General features: G+C 54.3%; 2 protein-coding genes across 2 annotated transcripts; both read left to right on the top strand.

The window, feature by feature from the left end:
• The first annotated feature begins 3,611 nt into the window (after window positions 1-3,611).
• SPATA24 (spermatogenesis associated 24) lies at window positions 3,612-8,971 on the top strand. Its single transcript, XM_002912576.4, has 6 exons — window positions 3,612-3,764; window positions 4,931-4,996; window positions 5,228-5,358; window positions 5,659-5,729; window positions 8,599-8,701; window positions 8,809-8,971. The coding sequence occupies exons 1-6, from the start codon at window positions 3,648-3,650 to the stop codon at window positions 8,936-8,938; spliced, it is 618 nt and encodes a 205-aa protein (XP_002912622.1). The 5' UTR covers window positions 3,612-3,647; the 3' UTR covers window positions 8,939-8,971.
• Window positions 8,972-10,457: 1,486 nt separating this feature from the next.
• On the top strand, window positions 10,458-15,933 carry PROB1 (proline rich basic protein 1). The gene has a single exon (XM_034656100.1). It carries the CDS (start codon window positions 10,918-10,920, stop codon window positions 13,978-13,980), a length of 3,063 nt encoding a protein of 1,020 aa, XP_034511991.1. The 5' UTR covers window positions 10,458-10,917; the 3' UTR covers window positions 13,981-15,933.
• The last annotated feature ends 127 nt before the right edge of the window (window positions 15,934-16,060 follow it).

Raw genomic sequence — 16,060 nt, 5'->3', positions numbered from 1 at the left:
AAGCAATCTCTACAACCAGCATGAGGCTCAAACTCACAACCCGGAGATCAAGAGCTGCTTGCCTTACTGACTGAGCCAGCTCTGAAAACTGTACTAGCTTCCTAAGTATAAGTAGTCTCTATGCATCTACTCAGGGCCACCTCCAATCTGTACGCCTCACTGCAACCAGAGAGAGCTTTTCAGAGCATAAATTATGTCACCCTCTTGCCCACAGTATTTGAGTAGCTTTCTTTTGCCCCCAGAATAAAAACCATCAAAGTTCTTAACACGGCCTAACGCTTAACAAGGTACTACCAAGTTTCTGGCCACTGACCCTTCTTGCCCCTGTACAACCTTTTCTTTTCTGCCATACTAACCTTTTAATTACTATACTCTGACAACTCCTTTTGCCCCAGGGACCTTATGAAGACTGTTCCCTCTTGCTGGAACCCCTTCCAACTCACCTGCCCCTACCTGTTTCGTTAAGTGCTTCCTGGTAATCTTAACAGGTTTCAGCACAAACATCCCACTTCCTCACAGAAACTTCCCTGACACCCCAGACTGGGCAAAATCTCCCTTTAAAATACCCTCATTCCAGGGCAACTAGCTGGCTCAGTGGGTAGAGCATGTGATTCTTAATCTCAGGGTCATCGGTTCAACCCCATGTTGGGCATGAAGACTACATAAAAAACAAAACAAAACGCATTCCTCTCTTTCTTAACACCCGTCATCACTATAATGTTATTTATTTGGATAATGACTCAATTTGGGATTTAAGTGGGTGTTTATTTGATGCTTGTCTTCCCCACTAGACTAAGTTTCATTCTAGTTTTATCAGAGGTGAACCTTGGAGAAATGACTTGTCATCTGCCAGGATGTCCACTGGAAGTACAGCCCAAATTCTTCGAAACTACTCCTATCAATATGTGGGATGTGTTCTCTCTCTTTGAATCTGAACTCTGAGGCTCCCTGGCAAATAGAATACAGCAGAAATTACACTGTGCCAGTTTTTAGGCCCAAGCCTTAAGAAAATGGCCATCTTCCATTTCCTATCACTTCGGATGCTTTCTTTTAAACCATAATCACCAGGCTATAAGAAAGCTGAAACAGCCCACGGAGAGGAACAAGAACTTTGGTCCTCAGCTCCAATGAGCTCTCAGCTGATAGCTCCCACTTGCCAGTTACGTAAGTGAGCTATCTCAGAAATAGAATTTCTAGCCTCTCTCCCTCTCCTCCCCTACTCCCTCCAAAAAATCCCAGCTGATTCAACATGGAGGAGAGATGAGCTTTCACTATTGAACCCTGCCCAAATTGGAGTTTTCTAAGAGAAATGATTTTTTTTAAGCTGTAAATTTTGAATGGTTTGTTATACAGCATTAGATAACGGGAATATCAACCAGAATGACAACCCTGTGCAGAAAGGCAACATTTCCTGGGTCAGGATCACAGAGCTGTTTGTGATGTTATGTCATCCCGACCCTCACTGAGACCTGACTGAGGCCAGGAGCCTGTAGTATTTGTTGACATATAGAGTGGGAGTCTGTGGCGGTGCCCCCCACCAGGGTTGCCATCCTTCATGTCCGTACTGGTGTACAGGGTACAGAAGTGGATCCAGGGCTCTCTCTTGCTCATAATCTCCTAGTTCCAAGGAACTGGCTGGTGGAAACTACTGCACTCCAGAATTTTGCCCTTCTAGGCTCATGCTGTCCAACACAGTAACCACTAGCTACTATGGCTATTTAAATTTTAACTAATTAAAGTTTTTTAATTAAAACAATTCCTCAAGTCACACGAGTGACGTTTCAAGTGCTGAACAGCTAGCTACATGTGGCTGGTGGCTGCAGTCCTGGACAGTGCAGATGTAGACTATTTCCATCATGAAAGTTTTATTGGACTGCACTGCTCTAGGCCCTTTAAGATTGGTCAACAGAAACGGCCTTGCTCTCGTGGGCCCTGGGTGGCACAGTTGGTTGAGTGTCTGACTCTTGGTTTTGGCTGGGGTTGTAATCTCTGGGTTGTGGGATCCAGGCTCCAGTAGGCTCCACACCCCACCTGGGACTCATCATGGAGTCTGCTGGAGTTTCTCTCTCCCTCTGCCCCTCACCATACTTGTGCTCTCTGTCTCTCCCCCACTCTCTCTCTGTCTCTCTCTCAAATAGATGGATAGATCAAAGAAAATAAAGGAAGGAAGGAAGGAAGGAAGGAAGGAAGGAAGGAAGGAAGGAAGGAAAAAAGGAAGAGAGAGAGGGAGGAAGGGAGGGAGGGAAGAAAGAAATGGCCTTGCTATCAAGGATGTGAGAAAAGACATAAGAAACACGGGAAAATGAAACAAGGTCTACTACTGGGAGATCCACAGAAATGACCACATTTATCAGGCCACAAATTTCAACCCTGAAAGAAGCCCTGGTGAGCTTTGGGGAGCAGCCTGAGTGGCCTACCTAAACTTTTAGCTCCCCTTCCTTTAGCTCCCCTAAAATTTACCTCCCCTATCCTGGTCACTGATAATACTTTTTCTGAACACCTCAATTTAGTAATTTCCTGCTTGGGGGTATCAAATTCCACAACTTTAGTATCCATTATGTTGAACAGAAATCTAACACAGCATCATGGTTAAGAACATGGACTCTGGAATCAAACTTCCCATCTTAAAACCCTGTTCTAAAGCTTCTTAGCTTGGGTGAACTTGGGTAACCTTGGCAAGTTACTCATCCTCATAGAACCTGCATTTCCCTGTCTGTAAAATAATATTATAACCTACTTCCCAAGATTATTGTGAAGAACACATGAAATAGTACTAGAAAGGCATAATGGTGCCACAAAATAGTAAATAGTAAATTTTAGCCCCGATTTTTCCTAAGCTTATTTAACCTTATTTGGGTTTCAAAAAAGGCCCTCAAGGGGGATTTGGTGAGGATGTGTGGTCACTTTAGGATCACTTTATCCTTCTGTACCTCTGTTCCCTGTCAATTTCAGCCCCTCTTCAGTTCTCCTGATCTCTTCAGGGCCCTCTCCAGTACCCTAACTAGGTAGCACATGGGTCCAGTGTGCCTGCCAAAATCCTGGTACCAGAGTACGAGGACTCTTATCTAGGCTGAGGCCACTTTCCTTTCCTGTTCTTGGGCTTCCCTTCATTGCTTGGATTCAAGCCACCTAAGTACTGAGTGTATTCATAACGTGGAAGAGAGATCACAGGAGGCTGAAGTCCCATACTCTGGGGGAAATCTAGAGATTAGGGCTCCAGAAAGAAGCTTGTTAAGTTAAAGATGCAGGGGTTGCCTTAGCCAGCTCTTGCTTCACAGGTCTAGCAGTTTAACAGGCCCTGGGAGAAGACTGAGAGAGCCTTTGTCTGAGTAAGGCCTGTTCACTTCCTTAAGGAACTATAAGCCGGGATCCGACTGTTCCTCAGTTTGCGTGACAAAACAAGACAAAACAGGTGTGCAAATAAACTATGACCTTAAATTCCTAAGGGTTGTTAGAGATTACCCCCCTACCCAGGAGGCGCCTTTCAGAGGGCGGCTCCTTTAAGAGGCGGGCCCTATCCCTGCTAACAAAGGAAGTCCCCGCCCCCGGTTGCCAGGGTGCTCTATGGCGTCGCATTCTCATTGGTGGGCAACGGCGGGTGAGGCGCCCAGAGACAGCCATTTCCAACGAGCTGGCGGGGGCGAAAGATGGCGACGCCCGTCGGGGGGTCGCAGGGGGGGTCAGGATCAGTGTGTCTCGCCTTCGATCAACTGCGGGACGTAATCGAATCTCAGGAGGAACTGATCCACCAGCTGAGGAACGTGGTACGCAGCCAGAAAAGCTGGGGGAGAGGCCGGGTGGCCACCTAAGTGGAGGGGGCGGGGCCAGACCCTGTCCCGAAGGTAGTGGCGAGCTTAGAGCACATTGCCAATGAGGTCATCAGGAGGAGGCGGGGCCCAGATGTGTTCTAGCTCGTAGGCGTGGGGCCAAAATGGGGCAAGGTCTTCACGAATATTTACCTGGGAATTTAAATCAAAATCAAGTTGTTTTCTACTCTCTGTCTGGTTGTGTAAGGCCTGGTAGTTATGTCCCAGTCTCTTCACTAAGCCTCACCTTCCCCATTTCTAATTCGAGATGACTTCATTGGCTTCCCAGGGCCCTCAGGCGCAGGCATTGAAACTATAACATCTTTTCTATTGTGGACACCCCCTACCCCGTGTCTAATGCAGCACCATGCTGAGTGCAGTAAGCACAGATTTAGTCCCTTGCACATGTTAACTTAAGGGCTTCCAACCTTTTATGCCCCTTTGCTTCTGCCTTCTCAATCAAACCCTTGTCCGTGAGTTCAAAGCATTGGAGCCACATATTACCTGGACAGGCATGGTAAAATCCTGGCCAGCTGGAGTTAATGGTTTCTCTCTCTCTCTCTCTTTTTTTTTCTATCTTGATAAGAAGGGTGTGAGATATCTCCATCTCAGGAACAAAACTGAGTTGACATCTATTTCTCACTCTAATGGATGTGTGCAGCTCTGGGCACTGAATTACCTGCAATTTCCTGAGGGTACCCAGCTCTTTTTCTTCGCAGCTGGCATTTGCCTGTGTGTTCTCACCTTCCAGAACACTTTTCTATTCCACCTCCTCTTCTGGCCCACCCCTGTTAAGTCTGATGATCCTTCTCTGGAAGCAATTCTGACCTTTCCCCAGGCCTCCCCTGAGCACCACAGCCCTTTGTGGTTCTCCATCATAGCACACACCATGTTAGAAGTGCTGGCCATGAGCTATCTCCTATATCAGACTGGTTGCTCCTCAAGGGTAGGACCTAGAACTGAGCCTCTGCGAATCTTGTGGAACCAAATTCTCCCTTCTCAGAGCCCAAGTCTCATCCTAGGTGCCCTGGGTATCATCTCACTGTCTAACCTTGGTCCTGGTCCCTAGAGAGCACCCCTCCCACTCCAGCCCCAGGCCCTCCCTGAGCCAGGCTCTGTTGCAGATGGTTCTCCAGGATGAAAATTTTGTCAGTAAAGAAGAGTTCCAGGCAGTGGAGAAGAAGCTGGTGGTAAGTAATGGCCTTTGCAGGCTCCTAATCTTCCCCCATTTCCTGGGATCCCTGTGGATGGGCACAGTTATTGAGTATCAGCCTCTGAGAGCCTCCAGCCCTAGTAGTGAGGACAGAATCTTCCTGGGTCCTGGCTTCCATGTGTCTCTCTGAGAAATGAAGCTGGTTAAGGGAACCTAGGAGACCCAAGGTGGCTTGGGGGTAATGAGGTCACTGTTGATGCCCCTGCAGGAAGAGAAAGCTGCCCATGCCAAGACCAAGGTCCTCCTGGCCAAGGAAGAGGAGAAGTTGCAGTTTGCCCTCGGAGAGGTAGAGGTGCTATCTAAGCAGCTGGAGCAAGAGAAGCTGGCTTTTGAAAAGGCGTGAGTGGGCCTTGGTAGGGGGGTGAAGGGTTTGGGGTCCAGTCTGCCTGTCAGCCTTCCCACCCTTTCTTTTTTTTTTTTTTTAAAGATTTTATTTATTTATTCGACAGAGATAGAGACAGCCAGCGAGAGAGGGAACACAAGCAGGGGGAGTGGGAGAGGAAGAAGCAGGCTCATAGCAGAGGAGCCTGATGTGGGGCGATCCCATAACTCCGGGATCACGCCCTGAGCCGAAGGCAGACGCTTAACCGCTGTGCCACCCAGGTGCCCCTCCCACCCTTTCTTATCTTCTCCACCCAGGCTCTCCAGTGTCAAGAGCAGAGCCCTGCAGGAATCCAGCAAGAAGGACCAGCTCATCACCAAGTGCAATGGTAGGCGGGAGGCCCGTGCCCCCCCCCACGCTTACATGCATGGGCTCTTCCCTAACAGCCCAGTGCCCGTGTCCAGGGCAGGGTTTCACCCCAACTTCTGCCCCCGGCTGAGGATACAGGCAGGCCCAGGCGGGCCACACCTTCGCAAAGGCCTTCAGGGACCAGGCAGGCCACGGAAATGAGGGAAGCAGTTGGTGTACAATATTCTTCGTGGCCATAAAAGAATTTTCAAGGCATTTTTCTTGAAACATACAACCTTCTTAGTCCACCTTTTGTTTTCCCACTTTTGATGGGTATTAGAAATAGTGTACTTTACTCATAACTGCTGCAAGAGGAACAACAGGGCAAGCGCAGTCCTATTTGGGAGCTAACCCCTAGTATCAGCATTGGGGACCCAACAGGGAGGAGTGGGGACCATGGTGATGGGAAGAGCCATGCCACCTCTCAAGAGCTTGTGCCTCTGCCATGGGAATGGGGGCCCAGTATTGTCAGATCCTTAAAAAAGAAACTGGAAGCCAGGTTTTAACGGAAACTTTTCTGACTTTTTAGTGTTGGCAACTGATTTAGAAATTGTAAAACTATTGTCTGGGCCAAGTAAAATATGTCTGTAGGCCATTAATTTTCATCTCTGCTCTGTGCAGATGCCTGCGGCCACTTGGTGGCTCAGTTGGAGCTGTGAGTTTGAGGGCACTAGATCTCAGGAACCCCTTTTTAGTTTCCCAGAACACTAAATTCCCTTTGTGTAGTTTAAAAACTAGACATGAATTCCATTTGCAACATCTGCTTCATGCATTGCAGCCGATTTTGAGTAGGCCAGAGACCAGAGCCCAAGTCCAGAAGAGATTCAGGGTCCCTTCTGATGGGCTGCCACCTGGAATCTTGGGCACCCCATACCCATCAATCCAGCCCTCTCTCTCCCTTGGTGAGTACTCTCACTGGTAAGATGCTAGCAGGCTGATGTCTTGATCTGACTAGCTGGGCTGACAGGCCTCATGGCTGTTTGACCAAGGGCTCCCCTTGGGGCCTCCTGGGGCCCAACAGGCAGTCACTGCCTCCATACCCAAGGCCACTAGACCCCAGTCCTTCCTCCCTCTCTACCTATCCCTCCCACTTCCCTAAAAGGAACCTAGAGTTCTTTCCTGGTGGTGCCAGGGCATTTCCTAGAGATCAGTCAAGGCCATAGAGCTCTGCGTCTGCTTGTGCAAGGTGCGTGTGTGTGTGCTGTGGGGATGGAACCTGGCTGCCTCCCCGAAGAATGTCCCAAACCCCAGTAATGGGACACAAGCCCTCAACTGAGCAAATCTCATGACCTGAGCCTTCCCCTGGCCTGTGCCCTCCCCACCCTCCAACCTCCCTTTATGTGGGTTTAGTTTGGTTTTTATACTTACATAGTTTCTTATTTTCTCAAAGGGATTTTCTAACCATTCTCTCATTGGGTGTTATTTATTTTAAATTTATCTTTCATTTATTTTAAAAGATTCACATAAATTTCTGATGCCTTTTCCCAAAAGAACTTCACAATCAATCAGTCTGAGTGACCTTGGTAAGAAGGTTCCACAGTCCTGGTTCTCTCATCCATGGAGCTCATTTTCATTCTCCTCCTTCCCCTGTACCTTTGTCTGCCTCCTCTTTTCTATGCCGTGCCTTAATTTTTTACCAAATCATTTCTTCTGAAACCTTAAATGCTTCAGCATTTCTGCATTTTTAGAGTTTGTGTTCTAGTCAATGTTTGTCCAGTCTTTAAAGGCAATGGGATTTTCTTCCTGTGAGGATCAGAATTTTCCAGGGCTGCCTAAGGGACAGTTCATATAAATGAAGCACCCTCCAAATCCCTACAACCTCTTTCAATTTTGAGGCAAGACACAAAAATCATCCTTGTATCTAATGAGCACTTAATGTGGGGGTAAGCTTTGCCACCACTATCTCCCTGGGGGCTCCTCACGCCCCTGTGGAACAGGGGCTGTCCCTGTCCCCATTACAAATGAGGAAATGGGTCTAGAAAAGGAGGCAACTTGCCCAAAGTGGTAATACTGTCTCATCAGTATTAACACTGTTGAAACATCACCTTGTTCTGTTTTCTGATCAGTTTCTGAGTCTTACCTCTCTTTCAGGAGCTGCCTCCTTGAGGATAGGGACCCTGTCTTCTCCCCTGAAGCCCTAGCACAGGGCCGGGCATCCAGCTGGCCCTCAGTAGGTCTTGCTGGGATCGAGATGACTGAACTAAGTGATATTTCTAAGTCCTAAACCCCCAGAGGACATCTTGTTCATTCATTACACAAATACATTTATTGGGCCCCTTCTATGTGCCAGGTACTATTTTAGACCTTAGGGTTAAAGCAGTAAATTTTTAAAATCTTTATCCTTGTGGATTTTGTGGATATAAATCCCAGTAGGGAAGAACACAAGTGAGAAAAATATATGGTATGTTACCTATAAGGGCTAAGAAGAAAAAGAAAGCAGGAAAAAGGGATAGGAACTATTGAGAGGGGTTGTACTTTTAGACTGGAAAGGGTCTTGCCAAGGAAGTCATACCTGTAAAGATCGGCAGGAGCCATTCGTCCTCCTGCCCTTGGACAGCACTGTCCACCTCTCTGCAAGGGTCTTTGCCTACCCTCATGTGGGTCACCTGGTCCAGAATAGAGTTGTGAAATCACTGACACATTCCTCAGACATTGCGCCCCTCAGCCACCATCCTGTCGAAACTCCATAATAAACTCATTCTTACTAAGGTGTTAGCAGCTACTTGTGGAGAACCCCTGGGTGGGGGGAGCCAAGTTCTTAAAAAACCTATAAGGGAATGAATGCCTTATCTCAGGAAGGAGCCCGTGGGATGGGAACCACCCCTCCTCCCTGCCTCTCTCCCCCACAGAAATTGAGTCTCACATTATAAAGCAAGAAGATATACTTAATGGCAAAGAGAATGAGATTAAGGAGTTGCAGCAAGTTATCAGCCAGCAGAAACAGATCTTCAGGTGAGGGGTCTGGGCCAGGCTGGGGGTTGTTGATGGAAGTGGGGAGCCAGCTCTCTGGCCCCTACCCTAGACTGCCCCCAGCCCATGCCCAGCCCGCTCCGTTGCAGGAATCACATGTCTGACTACCGGATCCAGAAGCAGCAGGAGAACTACATGGCCCAAGTGCTGGACCAGAAGCATAAGAAAGCCTCGGGGACGCGTCAGGCCCGGAGCCACCAGCGTCCCAGGGAAAAATAAAATGGTCGTCGCCTTCTTGTTCTCTGGCTGTAATGCCCGACCTCTGCCTTCTCTGCTGTGGGGGTCCCCATCCCTATCCTTCCTATCCCTGTGGGTCCCGGCCCCTGCCACCACAGACCTCACCAAGTGGCCTGATTCCCAGGGAAGGGGCAGGGGAAGAAGCAGAAGGTGCTCTTTTTTTTTCCTTCCTGCCTGCCTTCTGGAGGGCCTTGGTGACAGAAGGGATAATCAACTGGGTGGAGGACAGGCCTTGGACCACCACCTTCCAGGCCACTCCTGAGCTCAGAAAAGGATGCTGCTCAGGTCTCCAGCCCCTGCCACTTCCCTCCCTCCCTTGGGTAGTAGGGGGAGGGGAGGTGTGGAGGTGTAGCCTAGGGGAGGACTACTTTGTTGTCTAATAGGCACTGTCCTTCCTACTCTTGGTATTTAATCCCTCCCTATGTAAACAGCTCTGGTTACCCCTGGTTACCTATAAACACCCCACCCCACTCCCAGAGCCCTGGTAAATTTAACTCTCTCAACTTGGCTATAGAGCAGGAAGGGCTGAGAGAGAGAGGGAAAGCCCTGACCAGAGACATCAAAGACATTGGGTTCCAAGACCACAGTGAATTGGGTAAATCCGTTTCCATCCTATAATAAGAATGTCATACCTGTGAATCACACTTGTACCCTCTTACACTTCCCCCAAATAGAGGCTCGACTCTTCACGGGGAAAGAAGGGAAAAGGACAATGCTATGTCTATTTTTAAGGTGGGAGAACAGTCTCTGAAGGGGCTATGACTTGCCAAAGTTCCATATGCAGGGCTAGATGACAGGCAGGTTTGATCCTTTCACAAGGCATCACTGATGGCTCGATGATCATGGGAACACACCCAGGGAGGGAACCCACTTGGAGGCTGAGTCAGATTTGTCAAATCTAGCCTAACCTGGATCAGTGTGAGGGTGAGTGTATGGGGGATGGGATGTGTTGGTGCTTTTGCTCTAGGGCCAGCTGGGGCCTGAATCATAGCAGGAACTTGAAGCCAGAAGTTTAAAGGCAAATGGTGCCCATTGTCATTATCCCAGGACAGTGACAGGTGGTGGCTGCTTCCCCACCAGTGCCTGTCCCCAGGGTGAGTCCTGAGGTGGTGGGGGCTGGAGTGAGGGCCTTGCAAGTGCCTGGGGGAGCACAGAGCTCTTTCTGCCTCAGAGGGGCTTTAGAGAGGGGGCCACAGCTACCCCAAAGGTTCCTAAGAGACCTCACATCAGCATCTAGGTACCGAGGCCCTCTGTGAAAGTTAGAGCTATCCACTCCAGCCCCTTCCAGTATGTTCCCACTAAATGCAGTGGGTCCAGCCAGGGACAGCACCTTCCCTCCCAAGGCCCTAGCACTTCTTTTGGATTTGGGAGCGCCCTCCAAGCAATGCTCCTCCATCAAAGATTGTGAGTGATGGATCAAGGAAAGTGGTGAGTGCACACCGATGAACTCTAGCTGGGACAAGTCGCGAGAGGGCCAGGGAGAAGGGCTGCACTGGGGTGATGGGAAGACACTGGGGGATAAGGGGAAGATGAAATTGCTCAGAAGACCCGAGTTGACCAAACGTCTGGTCCTGGTCCCCCTGGCTCACATACTGATCCGCACGCCATGGTGCTTGACCTCAGATAGATCCCTGCTCAGCCTGTTTCCTAGCCTGTGAGGAGCGGAGTTAGGCCTAGCTCCTGGCTCCAAACTGGACACCCGCCCTTCCCTCACCTTCCTGTCAGCCCGAAGCTGCAGAGCCGTCCTAGGCCTCTGGCCCGCACCAGAGGAGGAGGACAGGAAAGTAGAGCCCAGGGCCCAAGGCTGTCCTGCTGGCGACGCCACCATTCGTGAGCAGACGCGGCCGCTTTAAGGCGCGGTGACCCCACGACATCCGCGGGCGGGGCGGGGACAGTGCGGGCGTCCGCGGCACCGGAGGAGGCGAACGTGAGGGCGGTAGTGCGCGGCGGCCAGCCCCACCATGCTGACCGCGCTCGCCCGGCCGGCCCTGCCTGGGCTCCCAGGGCAGCTGCCTGCGGCCCCCGCCCGGCGTCAGGACTCCTCCGGTTCTTCAGGCTCCTACCACACGGCTCCGGGTTCTCCACAGCCCCCGGACGTTGGGCCGGACGCAGAGTGCCGGGCGAATTGGCCCGGGGTGGCCCCTGCGCTGGGGGCGGGCGCGCAGCCTCGCCTGTCCGTCAGCGCCCAGAATAGCCGCCAGCCGCTCCGGCCCGGCTCGGGTTTCCCGCGAGGCCCGGGCTCCGACCCGCGGCCACCCCAGCCCCAGCTGCGCATGCTGCCGTCGGGGGAGATGGAAGTCATCTTCGGCGCCGGGGCCCTGTTCAGCCGCTCCGACGCGGCGGAGAGCGAGGTGCAACAACTCACCGCGCGGGCTTTCCGCAGCCTCTCTCCGCCCGGGCCCGCGACTCCGGCTCCCGCAACGCCGACGCCCCAGGCCCCCGACGGTGGCTCCCGCTGGGCCACTTACCTGGAGCTGCGGCCCCGCGGGCCGAGTCCTGGGACCCCAGCGCAGTTCGAGTGTGTGGAGGTGGCGCTGGAGGAGCGTGACGTGCACGCCAGGACCCGGACGGTGCCCAAGCGTCAGATCGAGCTGCGCCCCCGGCCCCGGAGCCCCCCGCGGGAGGCGGGAGCACCGCGCCCCCGACTGCTTCTGCGCACTGGCTCCCTGGACGAGTCGCTGGGCCGCCTGCAGGAAGCCGCGGGCCTGGTGCAGACAGCACTGGCCAGAAAACTCAGCCCTGCGGCCCCTGCCCCGAGCAGCTCCACCTTCGGGCCCACGGGGCGGCCAGAGTGTGCGCCCCGGGAAACGGCCCGCACTACCCGAAAGGTCCTGGAGGAGGCCAGGTCTCGGCCGCCCCGCGTGCACAATAGTTCGACCCCCACCAGGGCACCACGGCCGTGGCCCAGCCTCCGAGAGCGCGCGATTCGGCGCGACAAGCCCGCGCCAGGGACCGAGCCGCTGGGTCCAGTTAGTTCCAGCATCTTCCTGCAGTCAGGGGAGAAGACTCAGGAGGCGCACAGTCAGGAATTCAAGACTCGGTTCCCGCGAGAGACTCTGGATCGAACTATCCTGAGGGCACAAAGTCCGCCTTTCGAGTCTACGGCTCCCCAAGAAGTTCCGAGTAAGGCTGGGAGGCCAAGGAGCCCGTCCCCGCTGTGGCAGGCTCCAAATGGGATCGTACGGGGTCCACACTGCCCGTCCCCCCAGAATCTGCCCCCGTGGAATCGGGCTATTCGGAGGGTAAGTAGCCCGTCGTTCCCTGAGGCATCCTCTGCATGGGGAAATCAGGATCCCTCTGACGAGGAAACTGTCAGCAGAAGCCCTTCCCCACCAACGCTTTCCCAGTGGAATCAGGGTGTTGTCAGGACAAGAAGCCCATCCCCCGAAGCTCCCTCCCTATCGGAGGTTCCACAACCGGCATTGAGGAATACCGCAGAGGGCTGTAGGAACCCATCCCCACCGGCCCTGTCCTCATGGAAGGCTCCAGAGCGTACTAATGGGACGTGGAACCCAGCTCCCCAAGAGACGTGGGATCGCACACTGCGGGGCTCATCCATAGTATCTCCGTCGGAAGCTCTGAATGGGATAGGACAGGAGGAGCTGGAGCTGCCTAGGCCGTCGGCACCCGGGATTCCCGAGCTCACAGAGGCGCAAAGTCCGTCCGCCCCGGAGATGCGGGATCTTGCCTGCAGAGCCAGTCAGCCATCGCCAGAAGTGGCTGCACCTGAGCTGCCCCTCAGTCGCTTCGTGGGCACCCTGGAGGCCCATGTGCGCCAGGAAGCCTTGGGCTCTGGAGAAGCCGCCTCGGGACGGCCGCGCGTGGCCATCCCGCGGCCCCGCGACGTGCGCAAGATGGTGAAGACCACGTACGCGCCAAGCTTTCCCTCGGGAACCCGAGCTTTGGGGCTGCCTGGGCCTCCTGCGGAACCCCGCGGGGAGGAGGGCGGCACATCCAAGACACAAGAGTTCCAGGCGCTGGGGTCCCCAGCCCCAGCTCACTACACTTCTGTTTATCTCAAGGACTTTCTTCCGGTCGTGACGCACCCCTACGAGCCCCCAGAGCCGTCTCCTGACACAGCGCCCAGGGACGCTTCGCAGCCCAACGGCGTCCTGCGGCGCAGAGCCGAGAACAGCACGGCAAAACCCTTCGCGCGCACTGAGATCCGCCTGCCTGGTGCACTGGTCTTGGGCCGCCGGCCGGAGGGAACCGGGGGAGTTCTGGTGCGAGGGGCGAGCAGGGAGAACCGGGATGCTGAGGCCCAGCGCCTGGTCCCCGGAGGAGAGGGGCGGACCAGCCCTCTGGGCGGCGCTCGCACCTCACCCCAGCAGTCTCCCATAGGGCCAGCCGGGCCCCAACCACCCCGACCCCCCTGCCCGAGCTCCCCTCAGGCGCACCCTAGTTCGAGCCCTGGGATAGCAACCAAATTGGAGACGCCCCCTGCAGCCCCCGAGCCCGCGACTGCGGTCCAGTCTTCTCTCCCGCGGGAGCCCCAGGCGTCGACTGGCAGACCCGCCCCGCCCCAGCCCCGTGCTGCCTCGGCGCCTCCGATGGACCGGTCCCCGGATGGCCCCTTCCAGGGGGCGCGCAGGCCACCGGGGACCGCGTACGCGGGGAAGGTCCTGGTGGACCCCGAGAGCGGCCGCTACTACTTTGTGGAGGCGCCGCGGCAGCCTCGGCTACGGCTGCTCTTCGACCCCGAAAGTGGGCAATACGTAGAGGTGCTGCTGCCGCCTTCGCCCCCGGGGCCACCCCGCCGCGTCTACACCCCGCTGGCCCTGGGCTCTGGCCTCTACCCGCCCGCCTATGGGCCTATCCCGAGCCTCTCAATGCAGCCGTCCCCGGGCCCACCGGCCTTCAGCAGCCCCCACGTACCCTGGGCCTCCGAGGCGGGGCCCCTGGACGGGATGTACTACCTGCCAGTGAGTGGAACCCCCAGCCCCGCACCTCCTCTGCTCCTCTGTGCTCCCCCCAACAGTTCAGGTTCAGCCCAGCCCGGCAAGGGGTCCTTGTTCCCAGTGTGAGGCCCCAAGGCCTGATCCCCACGGTGTGTTTGGACCTGTTTCATAGCCTTGGAGGTTCTGGCATCCAGTCCCCTGCCCTCCTTTCCTTCTATCACCCCTTCTTTTACCCATCCCGTCCAGTCTTCACACTGGAAGTTACCTTCAGAGAGTGTACCAGACTTTGGGACTGATGGAGCTGGGACTCAGAGAGTGGCTGCCTACTTCTCCCCCGACAAAAGTGTATACTCCTTTCCCAGGCGTTCCCGGAGTGTGGTGTGTTTGTGTGTGTGTGAAAGTGAGGCATTTCAGGAGTTGTTCCTAGGAGCTGACTTGAGGGCATGTTGGGAGTCCACTAGGGGCAATAAGAAAGAGAATCAGCAGAGGACAGGGCTGCCCCCAGAGGCAGTGAGCTGTCACCCCCCCACCCGGAAGGTGGACCCCGCTGAGGAGGAGCAGGCTAGGGAGCATTGGTGGATGGAGGGAGGACTCTGACTAGCAACTCTGTTATTATTTGGAAAAGGATCTGAGCAGCGGCCTGGGAGGCTGTGTGGGAAAGTGGCCAGTGCAGCCCCTAGGCCAGGCTGGATCTGAGAAAGTGAGCTGCGGGGACAGCAAGTGGAGATGGAGCAGGGACGTAACATGGAAGGGGCTATGGAGGGTCAGCCTGGGGACGGGGGTTGGGTGGGAAGGCAGCTGTAGTCTCCAGCCGGGAGCCCCACTTCTCATCTTCCCCTCAACCTCAGCATCTGACTGGGCCTCTCAAAGCCCTCAGAGCTGAGCGGGCTCCTCCTGGGGCCAGGAGTGGAGGTTTAAGGCATTCCCACCTGGGGTGCGGGACAGATGAAGTGAATCATCAGGAAGGTCTTACAAGCAGGGAGGATGGTTAAGCCTCATGACCCGTCTGGGTGTAGTGGAGGGTGGGTTAGGGCTGGCAGTAGAAGGGATGCCATGGGGGTGAAGGGCAGGGCAGGGAGACTTGGAGCCCTCAGCTGGTTCCACTTCCTCAGCAACAGATGTGGCAACCATGCCCAGAGAGGGCCTGGCTCAGCAGGCTAGTCAGGCAAGGAAGGAACAGGACCCAGGGCCTGTGTTCTAATTGCCTTGAGATTGTCGGAGCCTCTGAGGAGGGCCGGGAGAGATGCATGGGGTAGGAGGTGCTCTTCCGGGAGGCGTTCTGTGTGTAGGTCTGACCTTGAAGTGGCAGAGCCTTGTTAACTGTTATGTGATGAGTTTGGGGAGGAACAGATCCCATTAGAAGCGGTCGTTAGTGATGGAGATTGACGTCTTACTTAAGTTCCAGTCCCTTGAAGTCCCTGCCTCCCTGCCTTAGGCTGGAAGCTGACTGGGAGAACTGTGAGTCAGAAGAAACTGAACAACTTCTCATGGCCAGAGGGGCTGGTTCTGGTCACATGAAGGGCCTGGGGCCCCTCTTGGTTCCCTCACCTCATCCTGGTGTGCAATAAATCACTGACCCAATGAGCCACAATGCTTGGAACAGTTGGTGCAAGTTTTCTGATTTCCTGCTGTGACCTCTAACACCCCTACAATGCTCTTCCATGCCTGCGTATGGCCTGGGTGGAGAGGGCTCCAGGGAAGGGGCCCATGTGTGTCTTTCATGCGCTGTGGCATCCTTGCCTCCGCAAACTTGCCTCCCAGGGAGGGAGCCCTAGGCTGGCAACCACGCCTGTGGCCTCATTCTCCCTGGTGGCTGGGTGGTCACTGGGCTTTGGCGTTAATCAGGCTTGGGTTCTAACTTCAGTATGGCCCTTCTAGCTGTATGGTCTTGGATTCATCACTTCTCTCTGAGCCTTCATGTGCTCACAAAAATGACACTCACTAACCACCTCTTCCCCCAAGGTACTCAGTACAGCACCCACAGAGTGGCCAGATTCCAGGACATGGGAGGGTCAGCCCCATGTGTCCTTGCTCAGGCCCAGCCTCCCTCCTTACGTCATCATTCCCTATCTGTGAAATGGAGCTGAGTTGGCTGCAGCAGGGAGCGCAATAGAGGAGATGCCCACGTGGCATCTCTAGGGCCCTGGGGGAAGGAAGAGAGTGGGAGGGGTGAGGTGTTGGTTCCCCATTGGTCTGGGTCGGGCTT

This window comes from Ailuropoda melanoleuca, chromosome 3 (assembly GCF_002007445.2).
Source record: "Ailuropoda melanoleuca isolate Jingjing chromosome 3, ASM200744v2, whole genome shotgun sequence".
NCBI classification, from domain to species: domain Eukaryota; kingdom Metazoa; phylum Chordata; class Mammalia; order Carnivora; family Ursidae; genus Ailuropoda; species Ailuropoda melanoleuca.
Note: the sequence above shows the minus strand (reverse complement) of the source record. Positions and strands in the feature narration are given on the sequence as shown.

Bases quoted from the DNA above. Each gene is read 5' to 3' on its own strand.
- SPATA24 (XM_002912576.4), top strand. From the start codon at position 3,648: ATGGCGACGCCCGTCGGGGGGTCGCAGGGGGGGTCAGGATCAGTGTGT. The intron at 3,765-4,930 runs GTACGCAGCCAG...GCTCTGTTGCAG, and splicing joins TCCACCAGCTGAGGAACGTG to ATGGTTCTCCAGGATGAAAA. The intron at 5,359-5,658 runs GTGAGTGGGCCT...TTCTCCACCCAG, and splicing joins AAGCTGGCTTTTGAAAAGGC to GCTCTCCAGTGTCAAGAGCA.
- PROB1 (XM_034656100.1), top strand. From the start codon at position 10,918: ATGCTGACCGCGCTCGCCCGGCCGGCCCTGCCTGGGCTCCCAGGGCAG.